Below are 21,489 nucleotides of genomic sequence, written 5' to 3'. Positions count from 1 at the left end.
TGAGGTACTTGGTCTACAAGGTCGCTTGGGGACTTGTCTGCTGGGCTAAGTAGGCTTGTATGGAGGTCGTGAGGGATGGAGAGCGAGGAAGGGTTTTATAGGTGTACTCAACCTTTTTCGTCACAATTGAAACCATGGGAACTTGGAAGAGATTGGAGTGGGGGTAGAAGACGTACAATAGAACAAAGGTAAACAGAAATAGCATTCTTTGTTTGACGGCGGGACTCGGCTCCACGTTCCTTGCAAGGCGTTGGTGAAGTATCGACCACGTTCTTTGACCATCTTATCTTTGTGATGTTGGCACTAGGTTTTCAGCCGAGGCGAGATGTATCTTCAGCATGAGCAATGTGTTATGTGAGAGGAGCGTAATGGCTCTGGATATATCATAGAAGACGTAAGTCTTACCGTCGGCTTCTACATCTACTATACTCACCTTCTTTGTGTCTTTCCATCCTCATTCGCAAGAGAGAATGAGAAGATTATTTGGTAAAAGAAAAGCTAAAGTGAAGATCGGGCACAGGCACTTGCAGCAAGATACAGCCTCGTGGAATCCCAGCTTTGCCGAGCTAAAACTGCCTCGACATTGACACTCTTGATGCCATACCATTAATATATACATGATATAAATACACTATATACATCCAAACCACCACCTAATCATACTTCAAAACAAAAAGCAAACTCCCCAATGGTGCCCCCCGCTATAGAAACACTTGACACAAAATGAAGAAAAACAAACGAAAACAACCTACCCATCCTGCCTAAAGTCCTTCTGCACGCGGATCCCATGCAACGGCAAGAGATCGTCCTCCCCGGACGCCACGCTCGTCCGCCCGCGGATCTTGGTGACCGTCTGGCCCCGATCATGCTTCGGCCGCAGCGACACCTCCATCTTCAACGGAACGCTGTCGATCTCGGACAACTCGCCCTCGTCGGGGAGATGGTAGAACGAATGGCGGACGACGGGGCGGGAGGAGGACGTGCCCCCATCGACGCCGCCGCCGCCGCCGCCGCCACCCGTGGAAAGTGGGATATCGCCCGCGGCGAAGCGACTGCCCAGCTGGGTGGCCTCGGATTTGGAGGAGAGGTGGTTGGCGGAGTGGCCGGTGCTGCGGAAGATGGCGGGCATGACGGCTTGGATGCCCATCGTGCGGGCGGCGAGTTGCAGCGCGGGCCGGATGGTCGGCAGGCAGGCGGAGACGATGCCGGCCGACATCTCGATCGCGGTCCAGCCGACGGTCGGGGCCAGGGTGTAGGAGCTGTCGGCGGCGGTGTAGGAGAAGAGGACGCTGAAGCGGTAGGCCGAGGCGAAGACCACGCTGTTTTTTTTTGTGTGTGTCAGTTGGTGGGTCGTTTGTCCAAGGGCTGGGTAAGGAAGTGCTGTAGGGTGGACTTACAAGAACCCTAGGCCAAATGCGATGGTCAAGGCCACCTTTTCAGACAGGCGGAGCTGCAGCTTCCAGACTTGAGGTAGTGGGAGGAAGAGGATCACCAGGTCGGTGGCGATGGTCGAGGTGGCATTAGCGATCCAGGTGCCGACCTGGGAGATGCAGTGGCCGGGGAGACTCGGGTACCAGAGCTTCTGCACGGGGACGCAGATGAAGATGAACAGGAAGGTGATGCAGATGACCCAGCAGATCACAAAGGTGCCGATAATATAGGCCCAGCGTTTGAAGTAGGCAAAGCGGAAGATGCGGTAGTACATCAGCAGAATGCTGAGCTTGGTCCAGACCAGGTTGAAGACGTAGAGGATCTCGGCCACGACCAGGAACTTGGCGATCAGGATGACTTGTCCAGTCGGCAATTGGTCGGCGTGGATGCCCATGCCTTCGTGGATCATGGCATAGATGAAGCCGACCACGACGAAATTCCACCCCTAGATGGTGTGGTGTGTCAGTGTGATTCGAGAGAATCGAAGTGCAGTACACCGCAGAGTACATACCATGGAAAAGATGATCATCCAGTCATCCCACCAGAGTTTCTGCTTACGTTCCAGTCGAGAAACGATCCGCAGCACAACACACAGAAAGGCAAGCACCGTCACGGAGGTGGTGGTGGCGGTCGCCCACCGCTGTTCATCCATCGCCATGACCACTTATACCGGGGAAGAAAACGGCTGGCCAGGGAAAGCGAGACCTCGAATCAATTTCAGGTGGGCAGGCGATCGCTATTAATATGGGAGCCGTGCATGGACAAAACCTTTGGTGGAAGACCCACTGCCCGAAGCTGCCGACAAACGCTACATTTGGGGATGGGCTCAGGCGGATTTTACTCGTACTTTGGGGGGAGGGGGGAAGTTCTACGCCGCGTGGCCAACAATGAACTAGTGTAGCCTCGAACCGAACTTTGGGGAATGAAGAAAAAGCAAAGAGAAATAGAAAAAACGAGGTGCTTAGATTGATGGAGGCATGGAGCTGTCGTTCGCGTTCGCCGCCTGTCAGTGTCAAAAAATTTACATGTTCAGGTTCCACTCACTGTCCGTCCCAATTAGGGCTGGACCAGCGAGTCCGGCGGCCAAGGCTTGTTAACATTTATTCAACCTTTGGCCAAGGAAGCGCCGGCTCCAAGTAGTCGAAGCCACTAGAAAGACCCTAAGTCGAGGTCGCCCCATCCGATGTGTCAATCCTTTAGCAGTTTCGGGTTGTCCTGCCCACTTGGCACTGGTTGGCATGCAGTTCGTTCCTGAACTGTTCCAACTCTCTCCTGACACTAACTGTGTACTGTGTACTACCTACTCTTCGTAATCTATCTGCGCCCCTTCAGTAGTAGCCTAAGATCCATTTTTTCTTGTAGCTTCCCCTGCAGCCCGCTCAGGCACCGTAGCGAGTGACCATCTCACGGATCGCCGCGTTAACCTCCCGCGGATGCGTGGCATTCAGGTAATGGGCCCCTCCCTCCACCATCTGCAATTTAGCCTCCTGACTAGCGGAGAACCGCTGGATCTGTTCTGCGGGGACCGTGGTCTTGAAGGGGAAATCCTCCGTCCCCTGAGCCAACCGGTATACAACACATTAGCCATCCTGACGCTATTCCCATAGGTAGATTTATGCCGGAAGGGGGTTCACTCACCTGGAGCCAATACACGGGGCACCGCACATCCTTCAGGCGCAGAAGCAGCCCGTCCCGCGTCAACAGGCACATCAAGGCCATGCGCACCTTCTTGCGTCCCTCATCCCCCGTGTAGACCTGCTTCAGCGTCTGCACCCAGAAGTCGGTCGTCTCGGGCGTTCCCGACGCCCCGAAGCCGATCCCCGCGACCATCCCGCACCACACATCGTCGACCACAAAATCCGGGGTGGGAGTCTCGCTCGTCCATTTCTCCAGGAATGGGGTCAGCAGGGTGACGGGGTCCCAGCAGTCCTTGCTGCGGGAGTCGGCCGATTCGTAGTCCATCGAAGTACCTAAGGGCAGGATGCCAAGGATCTATCAATAGAAAACAAGAAGAAAGCACGTGAGATTAGTCAATGCGATTGTTGATTTCCCCCCCTTTTAAGTAGTCAAAGTGTGAGAACAAACCCTATCTGGTGCCAAAAGGGCCATGCGTGCTACAATCCATCCTCCCTGGCTGGTTCCCAGGGCAAAGGCCTTCTGGATGCCCAATTTTTCCATCACTTGAAGGGCCATGATGGCCGAGTCCCAGTAGGTGAAGTGTTCGGCGGCGGGCGCCAGACAGCGGGTGGCGCCATGGCCAAGTGGCTCGATGGCCAACAGGTTGGTGGTGTTGGTCAACTCGGCATCCTCGAACTGGGGGCGGTAGAGCGACGCGGTCATGCACATCGAGTTGATGAGCACGCAGGTCGGCTTGGAGGAGTCATAGGTGCTGTTGTTGGACAGGGCATAGCCGACTTCGATGCCACCCAAGTGGGGGACCTTGATGGTATGTTGAGCGGCCATGATTATCAGAAGGATGTTATTGATGGAATGATGCAATCTGTGGAAGGATGCAGATAAGAAAGGGAAAGGTAGAAAGAATGATGGCAGGAGATTTTCGACAAGAGCTAATGCGGAGGTTTCTTGGTTAATTAAAGTCTCCGCCTTATGTAGTCACTTCTTGATTATCTTAATGTAGGAGACTCTTCTCTCTTGTCTCTATCTCTCTCTCTCTCAACAAGAATTGCATACACACCCCCTTTTGATCCACAACCACGCCACGCAGGTTGCAAATCTGCGACACAATGCGAGGGCAACCAACCACTCTCACGGGCAGGGGGGGAAAAAAATAAATTCTCTGCGCTCGGAGTGTGTGCGGGCAAAAGGAGAACGAGGGAGGTCTGGATGGGGCACCTCACACGGTGATGACAGCCCTGACAAGAACGGGGACCGTCCGACCACGGAGTTGCTTCCCCAATCCGGGCGGCTGGCTCCACCAGGGCAACGGGTTCCTGACTCGACCAATGCGGAATCTTTCCTCTCGTGTCGTGGCAGGTCCTCGGATTTTTTTGCTTCTGGCGCAGTTCGCATTATCCGTAGCAACACACGCGTGCTAAAGGTACTATTTGTTTGACTTTCTTCGAGAGCATTCGGACGCCTGCCGAGGGGCACAATTCCCGTTCAAGTTTGTGGGAGAGGCATCATGGATCCATCTTGGATGGAACGAATCCGAGGACGGCACGAGCTACTCTCGTCCTAATTGGTCGGAACCACGAATAACGTTCTGACCGCGGTCGGGTTAGGTTGGGATTCCCCTCGTACGAAGTTTAGAGTTGATCCTTCAGAATCAGCCGGTGATGGTCATAAAATAATAAATTATTCACAAGGGCCGGCTATTGTCTCTTTCCGAAAAGGGAAGATGGGGAGAGAGGCCAAGTCAAACCTCATGACGTGGGAGGGAAGAACGAACCCAAGAGGGAATGATGGGCATGACGGCCATGGCCAGACGGGAGCAAAACATGGATCAGCCCCTGTCAGTGTCGGTGTGAATTAAGCTTATTAAATTTGATTAAAAATCCATGCGACCTCCTGGTCTCCATTTACCACATGGCAAGCAGGAAAGGGTTCCAAGCTTGCTGCAATAATAGGATATGATAAGTATCCTATTACTCCTTCGGCGAGTAATGCAGCGAAAGGCATCATAATTCTCATTATTCTTCTTTGTCTGTCATTACTGGCCGACTCTTTCCCCCACTAGCTCCGAAATTTGCCCGTGTATCCGGCTCGAGAACCATTTCCTTGTTGCCGAGGCAATTCAAATCTACAAGGACCCTTACAACACACACCAAAATTCAATATCTCTAGACAGCAAGTAAGTACAGCTGGCATATATCTCCAAGAGCCGAACGCCACAAAACAACTTTATTGCACGACATGGAATCATTTGAAACCCGCCTCGGCGCCAAGGGTGGCTGCACTCATACTTACTCAACGCGGACAATGCTCGGGAAATTATGCACTGCGTGTACTGCACATTTGGGAGCCAGTTTGATTTGCGCTGATCTAAATGACATGGCGCAACACCCGTCAGTCATACGGCGTCGAAACCCACTTCTTCCTTTCTAGAATGGTTTAGCGCTCTACCTTGCTCCTCGGCTCCGATAAACAATTCCTTCGTCTCTGATCCTGCATACACATTCCTGACTATCAGCAGGGCTATCGAAGGGCTAACGAAGTCAGGGGTAGCGGGAAAATTGCCGGTGGTGGCTCACGACTCACGAGCATCGTGCTCCCACGAACTGCTCTATTCCGCTCTCTTCGGTGGTTCCACCCCCCGTATGGCCTGTGAGCCCTTTCATGCAGGGCATTTCTTTTAGAACATTCTTGAGACTTGAAGAGAACAACGTTGTAGGGGGATTTACGTTGTTGCGACCAGCAACGGAGCATGGCATCTCTCTCTCTCTCTCTGGCCATACAGTTTCGCCGCCCAGTTGAAGCTCTGTGATCATCGATGACTCTACCAAGAAAACTCGTGGCCAATGAAGTCCATATGTTGCGTGTACATAATCGATTTAAAGATGCGACGAATAGGTAAACCACCAGGTGACTACCACCCAAGCGTTGTTCAAGGATCAATTTCCTTGTACAATATAATTGGCTCGTTGCGCTTGATGCAACTTTCGATTAAAGATCGTTAATGCATGAGCGACGCCACTTCCTGCTAGATTGGTACTGCATAAGCGCATAATGTCATGTCAATCTTGTATCAAACTGATATTTGGGAAGAAAAAGAAGCACCAAGAAAGACAGAAGAGAAACAAGTATATACTATTCTGGAACTATGGGCTTCCAAAAACCCTGCACTCTTGTGTATCAGGCGCTGATTCAGTCCGCGCACCAGAGACACTCTTTTCACCAAACGCCCCTAGCCTGAGAGGCCTGGTCTGATAAAAGCCTCGAGTCTTCAACTAATAGACAGGAACATGTGATATTCATGGTTTTATTTATAGCCTTGAACCATACGAGCGAAATTATGGTACACGGCTATTTTCATTTCTCGATCATGTTTCGCAAGTCAACAGCCTTCCAAAGAGCCGATTTACACGTGAACGGGTTTAGACATGGAAACAAACCCACCGTTCTGACAATACAAACATCTTCTTCTTCATCTTCATCGGCTCTGCTCTTCAACGTCAAACACCAACTTACACCCCCGAACCGTCTTCCCCTCCCGCAAAGCATGCAACCCCGGAATCACCCCGGGCAGGCCCCCTTCCCAAAACCACACGGGGTGCGGAACAATGGTCCTCTCATCCAACAGCCGTGTTGCCTCGCGGATCTAGTTGGGGCCGGGTCGCAGTAGTCGAAGACTTGGTCGGCGCCGCAACTCCGGACGAGGGACTCATGCTGGGGCAGTTAGCAGGTCGTGACCACCGTGTAGTCGGAGAGCTTGGCGAATTGGATCGCCACGATGCCGACCGCGGTCGAACCCCATATATGAGGATGTGTTGTGGTGGAGAGGTTGGTATGGGGGAGAAGATGGAGGAGAGGATGGAGGAAGAGCCAGCCGTAGGCTCTGATAAAGCGATTGCCCGATGGTGATTACGACGACACCCAGCGTGGCCGCATCCTGAAGACTGAGACGCGCCGGGATGACTGCTTGTAGGTCAGCCTAAATCAGGATGTACTCTCGAAGAGGGCCCATCGGAGGGCTGCTCCGGGTTGCAGCCGTGGACGAGGCCGAACACGGTAAAGATATCATCTTCGCATATTCAACAAGAAGCATCTAAAGGTGAGAGTAAAGCAAGATATCCCCAACATTCGAGTAAGGGATGTCAAAAGCACGGGCGACATAAGCATTACTTAACCATACAACACACCCGTGACCCGGCACCTGGCAGTCAGCACTAGATACTATAGGCGAAAGGATCAATCAGATTCGGGTCAGACAGTAGAGACAGAATGGTATCTACAATCATCCTGGATCTTTGTTTAAGGTCTTTGAGGTCCCCAAATCGAAATATTTCTGGTTTCAATTTACTACGCTCGAACTTTCCTCTTGCATATTCACACTCTCTGTGAGTCAGCTATGGAAGAACCCAAGCCGGGACTGGTGCGCAACCTCGCATTATTGCATCTTCAGAAGATACAACGGCACCCAAGGATGACCTTGATGCAGCCACACCCTACCTTCACGGGGATCGATTGCATGTAATGACTGCGACGTGAGTTTGACCTCCCCAAGTTTCTGCTATAATGCGGTGTACCTCGCTAACCTGGACTTTAAAGAATTTGCCTGTGTCTCTTCTGAAAGAATCTCGAGATTCCTATGGTGAAAGCCTCTCTTATCAGTATAGCGACTGAGTTGGGCGGACTGGACAAGATCTCCTGGATTACCACAGCATGGATGCTTGGATATGCCGGTAGGTAGCCACTCCCCAACTCTTTCTCGCAGCCTGTGGTGTCGCTCAGACGATGGAACAATTGTGAGTTCCGACATTAATCACTGGCAAGGTGCACAACATCCCGCTGCGGATACCAACCCTTGTCGATTATTCAAGTAAGGTCTCCCTTATTCTACTTAGTTCGCCGTCTCTGCCGCTGAACGACAATAACCAGTGTCCCCCGGGAGTTGTCGCCGCCCTATCTCTGATCATGCTTTTGATGTAACAACTTTCCCCATCATAATAAGCCAAACGCTAGTGTTGGCCTTTATTTTGCTAGGTCCTTGCAGAGAACCTATCCCAGAGTTGACATTCTCGGAGCTATCCTGCTCCTGGCCGCGACCCTTCTGCTGGTGACTGCTCATGATGAAGCCAACGAGCAATTCACCTGGCGATCGGCGCTTCACCATCACATTACTCATTGTCTCGGGTCTCTATGGGTAGTTTTCGTCGCTTGGGAGTGACGGGGAGCCGAGAGCATGTGTTCCCCTGGCGGGTTTTCCGGAATCGGGTGTGGTTCGCAATGCTCCTGTAAGTTGGTTTACAGTACACCCGCCAGTTTCTCTTCATACAAAAACACGGTACTAAAGACCAAACCTTCGGAACGGGAGGTCTACAGGAATGCGGTCTTCCTTGGGATAATCTGGCTCGTGACTATGTTCGAACTCCCGCAGCGGTTTGAGATGGTCAACCAACTCTCCCCTTTTCATGCTGCCATCCGGTTCATTCCCTTCACGGTTGCAGCCCCGGTCGGGTCAATTCTGGCCTCAACCGTGGCAAAAATGTTCAAGGTTCCCCTGCTGTATCTGCTTGGCATCAGCTCATTGAAGCAAGTGGTAGCCTACGTTCTCCTGGGAACGGTGTCCGGGCAACATGACATCTCAGCCCGTCAGTACGGCTACCAGGTCCTTGCTGGGCTTGCATGCGGGATCAACATACCGCTGTTGACATTGATGACGCCGTATGCTACGGGAAAAAGAGACCATGGTAAGTTAATTCTATATTTGATAAAACGTTGCTGCCTCGGGAAACTTTATCTTTTTTTTTCCCTAGCGGTCGCCATGGGAGGATTGCCCAGTTTCGAGTGACAGGCGGCTGCATCGGGCTAGCTATCATCACAACCATCCACAATAGCTATCTTCGCTCGCATTTGACCCAATCTCTGGGGGCAGATGTGACGGAGGCGGTACCAGAAATCAACTGGAGTCATCGCGATCCTGCCCACGGGAATACAAGATCTGATTAGCGGCACTTATGCTGCTAGCCATGACTTGCAGATGAAGGTGCCGGCGGGGCTTGCGGAGGGGCAGGTCTTGGCCACGATGGCTATGTGGCAGCGAAGCCCTAGTATAGTATACTTCTTGAGTTGTTTAATCCAAGCACTATATGTGCGAATTACACCAATCATATTACTGAAGTAGTAAATGCTTGGAGACCATCACGATAGGCTCCAGAGACAGCAGGTCATACTCTACCCAGGCCTGAGCGGGCCGGATTCCGAACCAACTCAGGCGATTAAGGCAAGACGACCAGATATGCAAGCTCCTCATGCACCCTTTCAAGTCTTTGTGGTCCTTGCAGTAGTGGTGCGACTTTTAGCAGCCTATACAAACGAACAATTGACTCAACAGCTCCAACCTAGAGTGAGGTTCCCGTCAATAACAACATCTGCTCTACCTAGCTTATCTTGTTACTAGTTTATTGCCTGTTCAGTCAACTCAGCGCTATCCATAGGAGAGTCGGGGTCGGTGAATACAAGTCATATCAACGAAGCCAGAGCCGAACAGTTGTGCCACCTTACACAAATCCCTATAAGTTTTGCACACTCCTTATCAGCTAAGTTGTATTTGTGCTTAACTACCGTTGCTTTGCTTGCTACTTCTCAGCTTACTTGTCTTCTACACAATTAGCTTCTAAGAGACGTGCGATATCACATATTCAAGATTATCCTTGGTAGTGAGAAACATGAACTGCTATTTTGGCAGCTATTGTTTTCACGGTATGCACCATGGGGAAAATCCCTGACCCCCGACCCCAAAATGATTCGAATGACCCGACAAACCTGTGGGGAGCCCGTAAATACCGTTCTGTTATCTAGTACCATGGGGTGTCGCTTGGACCCGACACCCCCCCGCGCAAGTCCGACGGAGTGCGAGAAAGGATTTTGTTGATGCCCCCACCAAAATGGCGGGGTGTCTTATCGCGCCCAATCCGAGACGAGACTATGAACATCTCAGAAGTCTTTACGTTAGGCCTACTGTAACCGAGCAGGGTCCTTATCAGCTAGTCCCCTCGGGTAGCGCCACTAAAAATGCTTAGCCGATGCTTAGCCTCGATACTGATGCTGTATGCCGCGTTGCGTCGGAGCTAGGCATTGGACGATAACTTAGCAATTAGCAGCGTATGGTTCGCTTATCAGCTGCAAATTAAATCCTTCCCCACTGGAGCACGAGCCGGTCGGCCGGTTCTGAAAGGGTGTGAGGGCCCCCGTGGTTCTTATAAGTTGGGAACTCCATCCGTCATGGGTGTTGGTGCAAGGACGCACATCTCGCATTCTTGCAACCATGGAGATCAAACAGGCAGGGCTCTCGATAGACGAGGGGCAGAGTGACAAGTATGAAGAGAAGTCGGGACACGATCGATCTTCGATGGAGCCCAGGATTCTCGAGAAGGGAGAAACGTTTCCTGCGGACGAGGATCAAGGCTTCGAGAGCGACCAGGTGGTGAGCACTGCGGCGGATCTAGTCACCCAGATCATCAAGGTCGAGGATGATCCCTCCCTCAACCCTTGGAGTTTCCGGATGGTTTTTCTGGGTATGTCTTTGCATTTCAAAGGGTCAGGCGGCGTCTATGACTAATCTCATACAGGAGCTGGATTGTCTATCTTTGGTGGTGTGCTGCAGGAGATCTTTTACTTCAAGCCGCAGACCATCTACGTTTCCCAGGTGTTCCTGACTGTCATTGCCTATATCTTGGGAGAAGCCATGGCGTATGCCATTCCCCGCCGTGGCATGATCGGACGTCTGTTGAACCCCGGGCCGTTCAATGCCAAAGAACACGCTGCTATTGCCCTTATGTCCTCAGCTGCCACTCAGTCTGCACTAGCCACTGAAGCACTTTCGGCCCAACAGCTTTTCTACGGTGGCTATCCCAACCATGCCGCCGCCATTTTCATCGTCCTCTCCTCCCAGCTGATCGGATTCGGGATTGCGGGCCTGTTGCGCGATGTGATCGTGCGCCCAGTCAAGATGATCTGGCCCATGACGTTGCCCATCACTACTCTTCTCGAGTCCATTCACAAGGACAAGCAAGAGGCGAAGGCCAAATTGAAGATCTTCTATATCTTCTTCGGGGCGCTCTTCGTCTGGACGATCATCCCCGAATACATCTTCCCGGTTTTAGAGGGTGTCTCCATCTTCTGCTTGGCCAGCCAGCACAATCTGGTATTCACCAATCTGTTTGGTGGTGCCTCTGGAAACGAAGGGCTGGGATTCCTCTCCCTTTGTTTTGACTGGAACTATATAGCCTCTCTCGGTTCGCCACTTTGGGTTCCGCTCTACTACTTGACCAACAACCTTATCGGCTACATTGGATGCATTGTACTCTTCATGGGTGTGTACTACGGTAACATCTGGCGCTCGCAGGACTTCCCGTTCCTGTCTCAGCTGCTTTACTATGGTGACTCAAACTCCACAAACTACAATGCCTACAACCAAACCCTCATCCTCAATGCGGACTATACTGTTGATCCTCAAGCCCTGCAGGAGCAAGGTCTGCCCTGGCTGACCGGCACTTACGTCGCCTACCTCATCACATCGAACATGGGTCTAACTGCTACATTGACGCATATGTTACTATGGAACTTTGACGATATAAAGGTGGGCTGGGCGTGGGCTGCACCGAGCCAGCTCAAGAAGTGGCTCAAGCCTGAGACATACAAGTTCTGGGCAAACCAGGAGACTCCGGAGGAGCGGTTGCAGCGTCGCGTGAATGACACTTCTCTGGATCCACACTACCGGCTCATGCTGCGCAACTTGTACTATGACACGCCGCTCTGGTGGTGGGGAGCAGTGCTCCTTGGCAGTTTCGCCGTCGGTATGGGCTGTCTGTATGCCATGAAGTCCACGCTCCCCTGGTGGGGGTTCATCATTGCCAACTTGCTCACGCTTCTTTTCATGCTCTTCTTCGGCGCCCAATATGGGCTGACCGGATTCCAATTCAATGTGCAGCCAATCTGTCAGATGTTGGCGGGCTATATGTTTCCTGGCAAGCCATTGGCCAGTATGTGTCTTCCCGGTTGCACTCTCCACCTTTGTTTGTTGCTAATGCGTCCTCAGACCTCTATTTCACTTGTTTTACGTATAACTCTCTCCAGCAGGGGCAGGTTTTAGCCAAGGACCTACGACTTGCGCAGCAGGTCCACTTATCGCCACGGTGCACCTTTTTCGTGCAAGTCAGCGGGTGCATTATCGGGGCCCTATTCAATTATGTGATGATGTTGATGTGCGACTCCATTCTAGTCCACGGTTGCGATTTCCATTTGTGTACTGACCTGCCGTCCTGAAGCATCGTGCAAAATCAATCGGAAATCCTGCTCTCCGAAGACGGTACCAATATCTGGAGCGGTGCCAATGTTCAGATAAGTGCCCTTCTGGCTTCCCAGACAAAGAGGAACCCGGCTGATCTCAGTTTACCAGTTCAACAGCCTTGCGATTGCCTGGAGTATGGCCAAGGACATGTTCTCCATCGGTGGCCGGTACCAATGGGTCACGATCTCGTATCTGGTCGGCTTCGCCGTGCCCGTCCCGTTCTGGCTGGCGAACCGCTTCTACCCCTCCGGCATCTTCTCCTACCTCAATACCTCCATCATTCTGTGGTACATGGGCTGGCTGTTTGTCGGCATCAATGCCTCCATTCCGGTCTATTTCGCTCTCGGCTTCGCTGCCCAGTTCTGGCTGCGTCGCTACCACCCGCACCTTTTCAACAAGTATAACTACATTGTCTCCGCTGCTCTGGATGGCGGGACACAGATCTGTGTCTTCATCCTTACTTTTGCTGTCTTCGGAGGTAGTGGCACTTCGCACCCTTTCCCGTGAGTTGGTCCCAGAGCCTGATTTTGAGTGACATTGACCGGCTAATCGAGTTAGTACCTGGACCGGCAATCCCGACACGAGTGTTCATAACTTGGACTACTGCATGGTGAACCCGGCGACGCTTTGAAGCTGTCGTGGTGTGGATGATTCGAATACGAGATGACTAAGAAGTGGAAAAACTTTTTTTGAACATCAGCATGTCTTCTTCGATCAATGGAGAGGAACATAATTTTAAAGTCAGTCACTAGATGGTGTAGCATGTAATAATAGCTTGTCCTTCCTTTTCAATTTAGAATTCTAAAGACCGTTGTTGTCGGGCAAAGCATGCAGAAATTAGCTCAGTAATGGGTCGGAGTTGGGGAGTCAATGTGCATGATGACACCTCAGGCATGAATTGAATTGAACTTCCCGCGCCCGCGCCCGCAGCCCGCTTTTTTTGCCCGCACTTCCCCTTTCTTTTCCCCAGCAACCAGTCGCCCTTCAATCTAGACTGAATGCACTGGAGGCCCAGTACTACTCGGCATGTAGCGATAAGCTGTGCTCTGCACCAATTGTGCTTCCAGGACCTGACTTGCAGCCGTTCAGACATCATCCTGGGAACCTCGGCCTTCTCCGGCTAATTTAAGGGCAGTCCAGTCCAGTCCGGTCCCTGTCGGAGTTTCGGGTGGGAAATCGACCACCGACCTCCGACGCTTTATTTTTCCGTTGGGCCCACCGAGCTCTCTCGATCCACTGGCTAGACTGCATCTTACACCTTTGCATGCCTGCTTGCTTTTGCAGAGGCCCACACCACAAGTGTCCTCGAGGCCTTTATGAACTCCCTTCTGCCCATGGTCTAGCACGATTACATTCTGGGTGAGGGGAGCCTTGAAATTCCATATGAGCATAAGCGGTTGGCTCTTACTCTATGACAATGCTTGCCACGAATCCCTTGGGCCTCTCCAGGGATGTTAATCTGCACCTGCTGACTCCCCACAGACAAGCGAACCTCCACTACTGGTCTTGGCACTACGCAAGTCTAATAAATAACTTATCAATGCAGAGTTGCAGGCACCGTCCGTCCTGAGCGAACTCTTGCACCTTGCGCACATCATGTCTGCTACTGCCCGTCCGCATCATTCCTCAGGTCCAACGCCGCCCTTGAACCAGTCGTGTGAAAATTGTCGAGCCCTCAAAGTCCGCTGCCTGCCGGATCCGAATATTGCGCATCAATGCCAACGTTGCACCCGCACCAGACGGATCTGTGTTTTTGCGCACACCCTGCGACGCCAGCCTCGAAAAAAGACCGGATCACGGGTCGCCCAGCTGGAGAAAGATGTCCGCGACCTGCGCGCTTTACTCCACGAGCAGAATGCCCCGAATCAAAGATCGAATTCAGCCGGCGTTGACACCGGTGCCGCTGCTGTCTCCCTTTCCCCCACCACCACCACCACCACCGCCGCCGCCGACACTGCTGCCGTCTCCGCTGCTACCGCCACCACTGTAAGTCCCGTCTCAGAGACGGCTCCCACTCGCGCGGCGGCAACAACAACACCTTTTGCATCCACCATCTCCGACTCCGCCCGTTTACAGACTGCCTCGTCATCTTGTCCTCCTCGTCCGATCGTGACAAGCCCGGTTGCCAACCCTCCTTCCCATGTCAGCACCACTGGCTCGACGTTCATGAGCTCTTCGCCCGGCTCTGCAGATGTCGTCGACCGTGGTATCCTCTCTTTGGAGACGGCACAGATGCTGCTGTCCGTCTTCATCTCTGAACTCACTCAATTCTTCCCGGTGGTTGTTCTTCCGGGGGACACGAGTGCCGACTTCCTACGCAGGACGAAGCCAGTGCTGTTCTTGTCCATCATCGCGGCAGCGTCGCTAACGCTTGAAACACCGCACGCGACCGTCTTGCATGAAGAACTTCTCGCCGGCTTCGCGACGCGATTCTTTCTAAGGCAGGAAAAGTCACTGGATTTGGTGCAAGCCCTCCTCGTAATGCTTATCTACTACCTCCCTCCCAAATCGGCCATGCATGGGCAGTATTACCAATACACGCATATCGCAACCACTATGGCGCTGGAGCTTGGGATCGCAGCCGGTGCCGTTGGTCGCAAGACCCAACGCTGCCATGCGGGTGAGGGGGAATTGCCCCCATCAGTACATAGTGACCAGGCCCGGGCCGTCCTCGGCTGCTATCATTTCGCATCAAAGTACGGGCCACTCGCTCACCAGCAATTTACTGTCTGAGTTACTGACATGTCTACAGTGTTAGCATGCAGACACGTCGACCGAACATGCTCTGCCACAATGCTGTCATCAGCGGTTATGTCAAGCACCTTAGTGTCTCTACCAGTGCATTGGACCAGCAACTGGCAGCATGGTTCGGGCTGCAGAGGATCGTGGATGAGACACTGGCTGCTGCAGGCCATGACAACACTCTGACGGACACTCATATGTTGGAATCGCAGATGTTGCCGATCCTCAAGTGGTTCGACACTCGTATGCTGCAGTGGAAGATGTCGATTCCGAAGGATATGTTCACGAGTACGTCTCCACGTCCGCGGTTGATGACATAACACCAGACACTCATTCTCTCTAGCTTGGATGGATCTTGAATACCACTACCTTTACCTTGCGATTCACGAACAAGCTGCGGGCGAGGGCTACCGCGACCCCGACGCAGCAACCCGCAGGTATTACACACTCCCCCCTCTCGAGGGCGACACGGAGCGACATAGGGCCAATGTGCCGATCAGCGCGGCGCGGGTCCAGATCATCACGAAATGGGTGCTCTCTGCCCAGCAACTCCTCGACGTCTTCCTGCAATGCGACATTCCGACCATGCGCAAGCTACCAAACATGACCTACACGCGGATGATCTTGGGGGTCTCCTCTCTTCTACGTATCTACCACATGACCCAGCTCGGCCCTCTGAGCGAGGTTATCACTCCGCAGATGATTAACGTCGACGAATACCTGGATCGTCTATCGCAGGCCCTATCGGAAGCCTGCGATAACCAGAAATTCCGCGTCCCGAGCAAATGGTACCACGTCGTGGCCGTCAAGAACCGCGAGTGGTACGAACAGCTCCAACGACGGCTGGCGGGCTATTCCTCCGAGAATCCCTCGTACCTGCGCGGGATCTTCCCGCCCCCGACCTCCACGACGGCAGGTGTGCCCGGCGCACAGCCGCCTGGGATGTTGCCCTCGCTGGTTCCCGGTGGTGCCCCGGCTTACATGGAGTCATGGTATGCGGACGACCCGGCTGGGAGGGCGGACGCCGTGAGGGAAATGCCGGCCGTCGGGGGCGCTGCGGCGCCGATGATGTATCTCTCCTCGATGCAGCCGGTCCCGGGCGCCGTTGAGGCCGGTGGGCACTTCGCGCCTCCTGCGGGCCACGCCGGGTGGCGCTTGGATGAACCGCTCCCGGATCTGTCGTTCCCGTATTGATGATGTATACATGTGTAATGAAGCGATGAGCCTACGCAGAATCCGTCCGCTGTACCTCACCCGCAGTTTAATCCCTAATCAAATGATGAACGTATCCGCATGGTGCTCGACTTGTAATGGGGCCTTTGTCTAGGAAAAGAAGAGAGAAGAAAGAAAGAAAGAAAAGAAAAGAGAAGGAAGAGAAAAAAAAAAACAAAAAAAAACAAATCCTTGGCCGCTCGTAGGCAGCATGAGACCGTAGCGTCCGTCTTGATCAACCTCCACGACCACAACATCATCAGCGCTGGATTTACCTTATAATGTATACGATCGAGCAAATCTCACCTGCAGAATCGCACCGAATAAGGGTCCTCGGGTATGAACCTGTTTTCGCCCTCCGACCTCCGACGCGGTGGAGAGGGCAGTGTGTGGACCCTTCGGTGCAAGGGGGGTTGCATAAGGCGAACTCCGTTGATTTGATCGAAATATCAGATTAGATTAGATTGATATAGCCGGGGGGGGTTCAACTTTGGCAGGAAATCATAAGGCAATGCCGTGTTGCTGGGTAGGCCGTAGGGTTGTACGCAGTCGACGAGTGAACAGAACGTATCCCACCCCTTGCGTTCCCCTGCGACGTGCGTGAGAGGGAAGAGAGTGTGTGGAAATGGTGAAGGAGCAAAAAGTAATGACAAGAGTGGGATTCGAACCCACGCCACTTACGTGACTAGGAATATTGCTCGGATAGAGCGAATATGTGTGATCAGGTTGCCTGACCCTAGCGCCTTAGACCGCTCGGCCATCTTGCCTATTTGATGAAAAGAGCTTATAGGCTTGGTTATATGTAGAGAGCACATTGGCCCGGCGCGTTCCAGAATCAGTTATGCGTGAGTTTGGAGTTGAGGTGCTAGGAGGTTGTGCTGAAGGTATCTGCTGAGTGGTGTAAATAGTACTGGGGCTTGCCGAACTGTTCTTTATAGTAAGTGTAAGTTATCCTTACGGGGTGTTGGGTGGTGGTGGACTAACATGGCGAATTGGTTTGTGATTATATATTGTTTCGGGCTGGATGCTCTGGTTACTGGAAGGCACATCCTCCCGGCTGACCAAACCACCACCCATGAAAACAGACAGCCACAACAAGTCAATACGCCCAACAAGAGCTGGAAAGCGAAGCCACTGTCTGTCAGGATCACGAAGCATGAACCACACCCCAGACGAAACCACAGAACATCACCAGCAATCATCTATATGTCCTGACCCCAACAACCATGACGACACAACCGCGAGATACATCGGATAGCCAGGGGGGAGGGGAGAAACCAACTACAAGGGCCGCGCCAGGCGAGTGCATATGAAAACAATGACAAGTAAGACTTGACAGATTCCCTGCCATTTCCAGCGAGAACAAACCCACTGCGTTTCCATGGTATCTGCACACCGGAGACCGATAGCCATACAAGGACACAAGCCACAAGCCACAAGCAGAAGCATGCATCACATACCACATACAAAAGAAGCACGGCCGGTGTGACATGCGAGGTACCACACAGGCCACGGAACACCGACCACGGCAAGACACCGACAATCAGACCCAACAGTATACCACCACACGCCAACAAGCACCAGCATGCTGGTATACACCGAGCGCATTGGGCTGCCAAGAGCCAACGTACCTCTCCGGTTAGACTAGTCTCAAGCACACTGAAAACCAAGCCGAGCCCTTGAGAGCCACGAACCCAAACGCAGCAGATGTGCATCAATACACCGGCAAATGGCTGCCTTCCCCACAGAGTTGCGATGACCATCACCCATTATACAAGGCTGTAAGCAGAGGCTCAGCCACACGATGTTGGATTCAATGGAACTGTTGCAACGGGCGAATACCACAACAAGGGTCCCAGAGACCTATTTATCTGACACCCTAAAGTTTAATAGCAGGGTACCATGCAAGAGCCAGAACGGTCTGGGATCAGCCAGCCTTACGAACCGAAAACACCTAATTACATGCCTTCTGTTTCCCGCCGTCCATACAGCCATCAACACTGCTAATCAGCATCCAAGGCAAGATGGCCGAGCGGTCTAAGGCGCTAGGGTCAGGCAACCTGATCACATATATTCGCTCGTCTGAGCAGTATTCCTAGTCACGCAAGTGGCGTGGGTTCGAATCCCACTCTTGTCATTCCTTTTTGCACCGACTCAGTCGGATATTTTTGCCCTACTCATCAACCCACATATCATCGCGTTGTTCTACTTCATTTTGCCACTGTCCTGCACCTGCATACGACTACCAGAGCAAAGTGTCGGCCATTCCCGCCTCGCCACGCCAGACACCCCACTGCGGTCCGATTTTGAGTTTGCCCCTTTTCTTTCCTGCCTGGTTTCTGGACGCAGACCATCTTACTCATCGGACGTGCATCCAAGCGAGATGAGTTGCATCGGTCGTGCATACGGCCATGACCTCATCGGGTCGTTGACAGTGACAGATCGAGTATGCGGTACACGCCCTCGGAGTTGCGCCGATGGTAGAGCGGGTGCGACTTAATATGATTTCCCGTAGTTCAATAGCGAATCCATCCGCCAACTGCCAGTCAATAGTGCTAGTATCCTCCTGGAGCCTGCTTATTCCGGCGAGAGGGAGGTGAATTGCATGAGACGTTATGCCTTCAACTGAGCCCACAGCCATGATCAGACCAAGTAAGCAAGCCTAGCCTGTGTTCGATGGCCTGCGTCCAAACATCAGAGTAGTAATCTAGAGCACTGTATACATGGCTGGGGAACATGGATGCCTACAAGATTGACTAATTCAACAACCGGGCAAGATGGCCGAGCGGTCTAAGGCGCTAGGGTCAGGCAACCTGATCACACATATTCGCTCCATCCGAGCAATATTCCTAGTCACGCAAGTGGCGTGGGTTCGAATCCCACTCTTGTCATCTCTTTTTGCTCATACTCCGTCCATCTCCGATGACATGAGAATGAGGTGCATTTCTTCTTTTGCTCAGGACGCCAACCTCCCCCTCTATGACCAGAACCTCCCTCTTACTACCGTGGTGCGTTGACGTATTGAGAATCGCTTTACCCGTCTGCCCCTCCCAGTCACACGTTTGCTGGCAACGGTGCTTACATGGACTGCGGGAAATGCTTCAATCGGGCGAACTGGCGCAGCCTCCATCGTACATGTGTTGCAGGATCGCGAAAATCCACTCTCAAACTCGCACCCAATAAGCCCACAGACACCACGCGTGTTGGCAACAGTGATCGCGCTGGCCGTTTATCGTCTGTGAGCATCAGAGGCCAGTTGGCCAACTCACGACGGCGGTGAAGCAAACAGACATCCCCCAAGTGACAGGTCAGTCGGTCGTTGCTCGCAGTGAGATTGACATGTACGGAGTCCTCTTACTCTGGAATAGAGTCTGTTCTATACAGATCAGAAGCGCTTGTATATGTGCCTGGGTCGCAAAGGACGTCCGAGATACCCCAGCCTGACATCGTGGCAGTGGGGGACTCAACCTAACCGAGAAGTCGAAACGTCCATAGACCCTGATAGTCGAGCGTTCATACTGCATAGTAGTTACGATGATGAGAATATTACCGGTAGACCGCAAATCCCTCCCGGGCTTCTCATAGACCACATCAAACACACCTGATCCTTAGGAGGCGTCTCAAAAATGAGCTGCATGTCTTACACTGGCATCGGGTACAGCATGAACTCAACCATGGTGACGTCTGGATGTTTGAATCATCGGACAGAAAAAGAAGTCGTTGGCGAAGTCGCCCTCAGATTGTGCTCAAGTTATGCACAACCCGGCCGACCATGTGGTCATGATAATGTCATGCCTCTCTATCTTTAGAAACAAAGCAATGCGGAGAAGACTCCAGACGGGTCAATACCAGGGAACATTATACGCGTAGATCGACACAGTGGACAGGCACTCTATCTCTCTCTCCCTCGGATCTCGATGGGGAGATCTTGAAGAAAGACTGGGTCTTGGAAAATGATGATGCTGAATGATATCGTCCTTTTCTTGTCTAGGCTTGTGATGCCTTTATGAACTCACAAGGTCTGGATGCTGCATTGCCCGAACCGGAATAAAGTTTACATGAGATGGGAAGAGACCGCTAACTGATCACTATTGGAACTAGCTCCAAAGGCTCATGCAGCTAGCCAGCGGCCACTGCGTATGACAGAATGCATCTCGTTTCAGGAGAGGCGAGTTTGACCCTGAGATAGTGAGATTAAGGGGCGTCGAGCTGAAGCCCTCGCGCAGCCTTACAAGGAGCCGTGCCGCACATACACACACACGCACACACACACACACACGGCACCGTGCTGAGCCTAGACCGGGGACTTTTATGGTTTCGAGTGACAGGTCCAGATCCCTTGGTTGGGCCTTTTGTCGATGGGAAAGCCAAGGTGAAGAGGAGAGACTTTCCCAAAATGTGACTGAGTATGTGGTTTCTATCCCGTGTAAGATGTAGAATGTCAGGCACCCTTAATCTTGATTCTTGAAGGAATTGTCCATTCACGCCCCGACCGTACCTGAGGGGGCGGCGGAGGGAATCCCCTGGGTTGCAGTGGGAAAGCACCAGTGGCGTTTTCTTGGGTGGGGCGGGGGACTCAGACTAAGAAACTAAGAAACTAAATAACACTAAGATAAGCCCTAAGTCTGGCCCTGATCAGGACGAGGAATTAGGGCCGGGTCGAGTAGAGGCTTGATTGGTGGAGGGGATGACCGTTGCCTGTTTGGGTGCTTTTGGGGGTTTTCCAGTTCAGTCCTTTTTCAGGACCGACTCGGGAGCACTGCAGGCAATCAAACCATTCAGCTTCAAGGTTCAGAGTTTCGTTTCCACTTGTTTTCTCAAGTTCGCTTTTCTCCCACCGCCACCACTTCTCAAGTGGGGGCCACCATATCTCCATGACTCTGTCCACTTCTGCATCGATCGGACGCGATCAATCTATTCTCTGATCATCAAGCCGGAGGAGATGGCTTCATTTGAAAATTGATGCAGCAAAGATAGAGGGAACAGGCAGAGTGACTAGCAATGGTCAACAATTGAGTTGCCAGTCCGACAGCAACAATGGGGTTCAAGAATGATCGACAGATTCCTCTCTCCCTCTTTCAACGCCCCCTCCAATTGCACAACCATGACTTCAGGGCCTCCCCTCTCTTAGT

At 52.4% G+C, this 21,489-nt stretch overlaps 7 protein-coding genes and 3 non-coding genes across 10 annotated transcripts; 5 read left to right on the top strand and 5 right to left on the bottom strand.

Annotated features, from left to right (window-relative positions):
• Positions 1 to 699: 699 nt before the first annotated feature.
• On the bottom strand, positions 700 to 2,089 carry BO72DRAFT_524290 (uncharacterized protein; the record flags this gene model as incomplete). The annotated part of the gene is made up of 3 exons (XM_040949857.1): positions 700 to 1,319; positions 1,398 to 1,876; positions 1,943 to 2,089. 3 exons carry the CDS (start codon positions 2,087 to 2,089, stop codon positions 749 to 751), a joined length of 1,197 nt encoding a protein of 398 aa, XP_040805926.1. The 3' UTR covers positions 700 to 748.
• Positions 2,090 to 2,472: 383 nt separating this feature from the next.
• On the bottom strand, positions 2,473 to 4,256 carry BO72DRAFT_395831 (alpha/beta fold hydrolase). The gene is made up of 3 exons (XM_040942012.1): positions 3,517 to 4,256; positions 3,070 to 3,423; positions 2,473 to 2,987 (listed from the first exon to the last, which is right to left on the bottom strand). The coding sequence occupies exons 1-3, from the start codon at positions 3,892 to 3,894 to the stop codon at positions 2,811 to 2,813; spliced, it is 909 nt and encodes a 302-aa protein (XP_040805925.1). The 5' UTR covers positions 3,895 to 4,256; the 3' UTR covers positions 2,473 to 2,810.
• Positions 4,257 to 6,772: 2,516 nt separating this feature from the next.
• BO72DRAFT_492139 (uncharacterized protein) lies at positions 6,773 to 8,236 on the bottom strand (the record flags this gene model as incomplete). The annotated part of the gene is made up of 2 exons (XM_040948263.1): positions 6,773 to 7,026; positions 8,110 to 8,236. The coding sequence occupies 2 exons, from the start codon at positions 8,234 to 8,236 to the stop codon at positions 6,773 to 6,775; spliced, it is 381 nt and encodes a 126-aa protein (XP_040805924.1).
• A 234-nt stretch (positions 8,237 to 8,470) lies between these two features.
• BO72DRAFT_492138 (uncharacterized protein) lies at positions 8,471 to 8,902 on the top strand (the record flags this gene model as incomplete). Its single annotated transcript, XM_040948262.1, has 2 exons — positions 8,471 to 8,801; positions 8,868 to 8,902. The coding sequence occupies 2 exons, from the start codon at positions 8,471 to 8,473 to the stop codon at positions 8,900 to 8,902; spliced, it is 366 nt and encodes a 121-aa protein (XP_040805923.1).
• A 1,476-nt stretch (positions 8,903 to 10,378) lies between these two features.
• On the top strand, positions 10,379 to 13,034 carry BO72DRAFT_514293 (OPT family oligopeptide transporter; the record flags this gene model as incomplete). Its single annotated transcript, XM_040949511.1, has 6 exons — positions 10,379 to 10,628; positions 10,683 to 12,095; positions 12,152 to 12,317; positions 12,381 to 12,447; positions 12,512 to 12,906; positions 12,962 to 13,034. The coding sequence occupies 6 exons, from the start codon at positions 10,379 to 10,381 to the stop codon at positions 13,032 to 13,034; spliced, it is 2,364 nt and encodes a 787-aa protein (XP_040805922.1).
• A 607-nt stretch (positions 13,035 to 13,641) lies between these two features.
• Positions 13,642 to 16,424, top strand: BO72DRAFT_474544 (Zn(II)2Cys6 transcription factor). Its single transcript, XM_040947271.1, has 3 exons — positions 13,642 to 15,099; positions 15,156 to 15,433; positions 15,489 to 16,424. The coding sequence occupies exons 1-3, from the start codon at positions 14,000 to 14,002 to the stop codon at positions 16,337 to 16,339; spliced, it is 2,229 nt and encodes a 742-aa protein (XP_040805921.1). The 5' UTR covers positions 13,642 to 13,999; the 3' UTR covers positions 16,340 to 16,424.
• Positions 16,377 to 16,985, bottom strand: BO72DRAFT_180922 (uncharacterized protein). The gene is made up of 2 exons (XM_040939464.1): positions 16,664 to 16,985; positions 16,377 to 16,597 (listed from the first exon to the last, which is right to left on the bottom strand). The coding sequence occupies exons 1-2, from the start codon at positions 16,774 to 16,776 to the stop codon at positions 16,414 to 16,416; spliced, it is 297 nt and encodes a 98-aa protein (XP_040805920.1). The 5' UTR covers positions 16,777 to 16,985; the 3' UTR covers positions 16,377 to 16,413.
• Positions 16,986 to 17,004: 19 nt separating this feature from the next.
• Positions 17,005 to 17,124, bottom strand: BO72DRAFT_t24. Its single transcript has one exon. It is a non-coding gene; the product is annotated as a tRNA-Leu (tRNA).
• A 1,251-nt stretch (positions 17,125 to 18,375) lies between these two features.
• On the top strand, positions 18,376 to 18,494 carry BO72DRAFT_t25. Its single transcript has one exon. It is a non-coding gene; the product is annotated as a tRNA-Leu (tRNA).
• A 634-nt stretch (positions 18,495 to 19,128) lies between these two features.
• On the top strand, positions 19,129 to 19,248 carry BO72DRAFT_t26. The gene has a single exon. It is a non-coding gene; the product is annotated as a tRNA-Leu (tRNA).
• The last annotated feature ends 2,241 nt before the right edge of the window (positions 19,249 to 21,489 follow it).

Source organism: Aspergillus fijiensis (assembly GCF_003184825.1).
Source record: "Aspergillus fijiensis CBS 313.89 unplaced genomic scaffold BO72scaffold_4, whole genome shotgun sequence".
Taxonomy (NCBI): domain Eukaryota; kingdom Fungi; phylum Ascomycota; class Eurotiomycetes; order Eurotiales; family Aspergillaceae; genus Aspergillus; species Aspergillus fijiensis.
The sequence above is the reverse complement of the archived record's forward strand: the minus strand, read 5'-3'. Positions and strand labels throughout refer to the sequence as shown.

What these genes read in the sequence shown, in the direction of transcription:
- BO72DRAFT_395831 (XM_040942012.1), bottom strand. Translation starts at nt 3,894, where the DNA reads ATGGCCGCTCAACATACCATCAAGGTCCCCCACTTGGGTGGCATCGAA. An exon ending in CCCTTTTGGCACCAGATAGG is followed by an intron (nt 3,424 to 3,516) that starts GTTTGTTCTCAC and finishes TTCTATTGATAG; the next exon opens with ATCCTTGGCATCCTGCCCTT. An exon ending in GCCCCGTGTATTGGCTCCAG is followed by an intron (nt 2,988 to 3,069) that starts GTGAGTGAACCC and finishes CGGTTGGCTCAG; the next exon opens with GGGACGGAGGATTTCCCCTT.
- BO72DRAFT_180922 (XM_040939464.1), bottom strand. Translation starts at nt 16,776, where the DNA reads ATGCAACCCCCCTTGCACCGAAGGGTCCACACACTGCCCTCTCCACCG. An exon ending in TATTCGGTGCGATTCTGCAG is followed by an intron (nt 16,598 to 16,663) that starts GTGAGATTTGCT and finishes GTGGTCGTGGAG; the next exon opens with GTTGATCAAGACGGACGCTA.
- BO72DRAFT_474544 (XM_040947271.1), top strand. Translation starts at nt 14,000, where the DNA reads ATGTCTGCTACTGCCCGTCCGCATCATTCCTCAGGTCCAACGCCGCCC. An exon ending in TGCTATCATTTCGCATCAAA is followed by an intron (nt 15,100 to 15,155) that starts GTACGGGCCACT and finishes ACATGTCTACAG; the next exon opens with TGTTAGCATGCAGACACGTC. An exon ending in TCCGAAGGATATGTTCACGA is followed by an intron (nt 15,434 to 15,488) that starts GTACGTCTCCAC and finishes CATTCTCTCTAG; the next exon opens with CTTGGATGGATCTTGAATAC.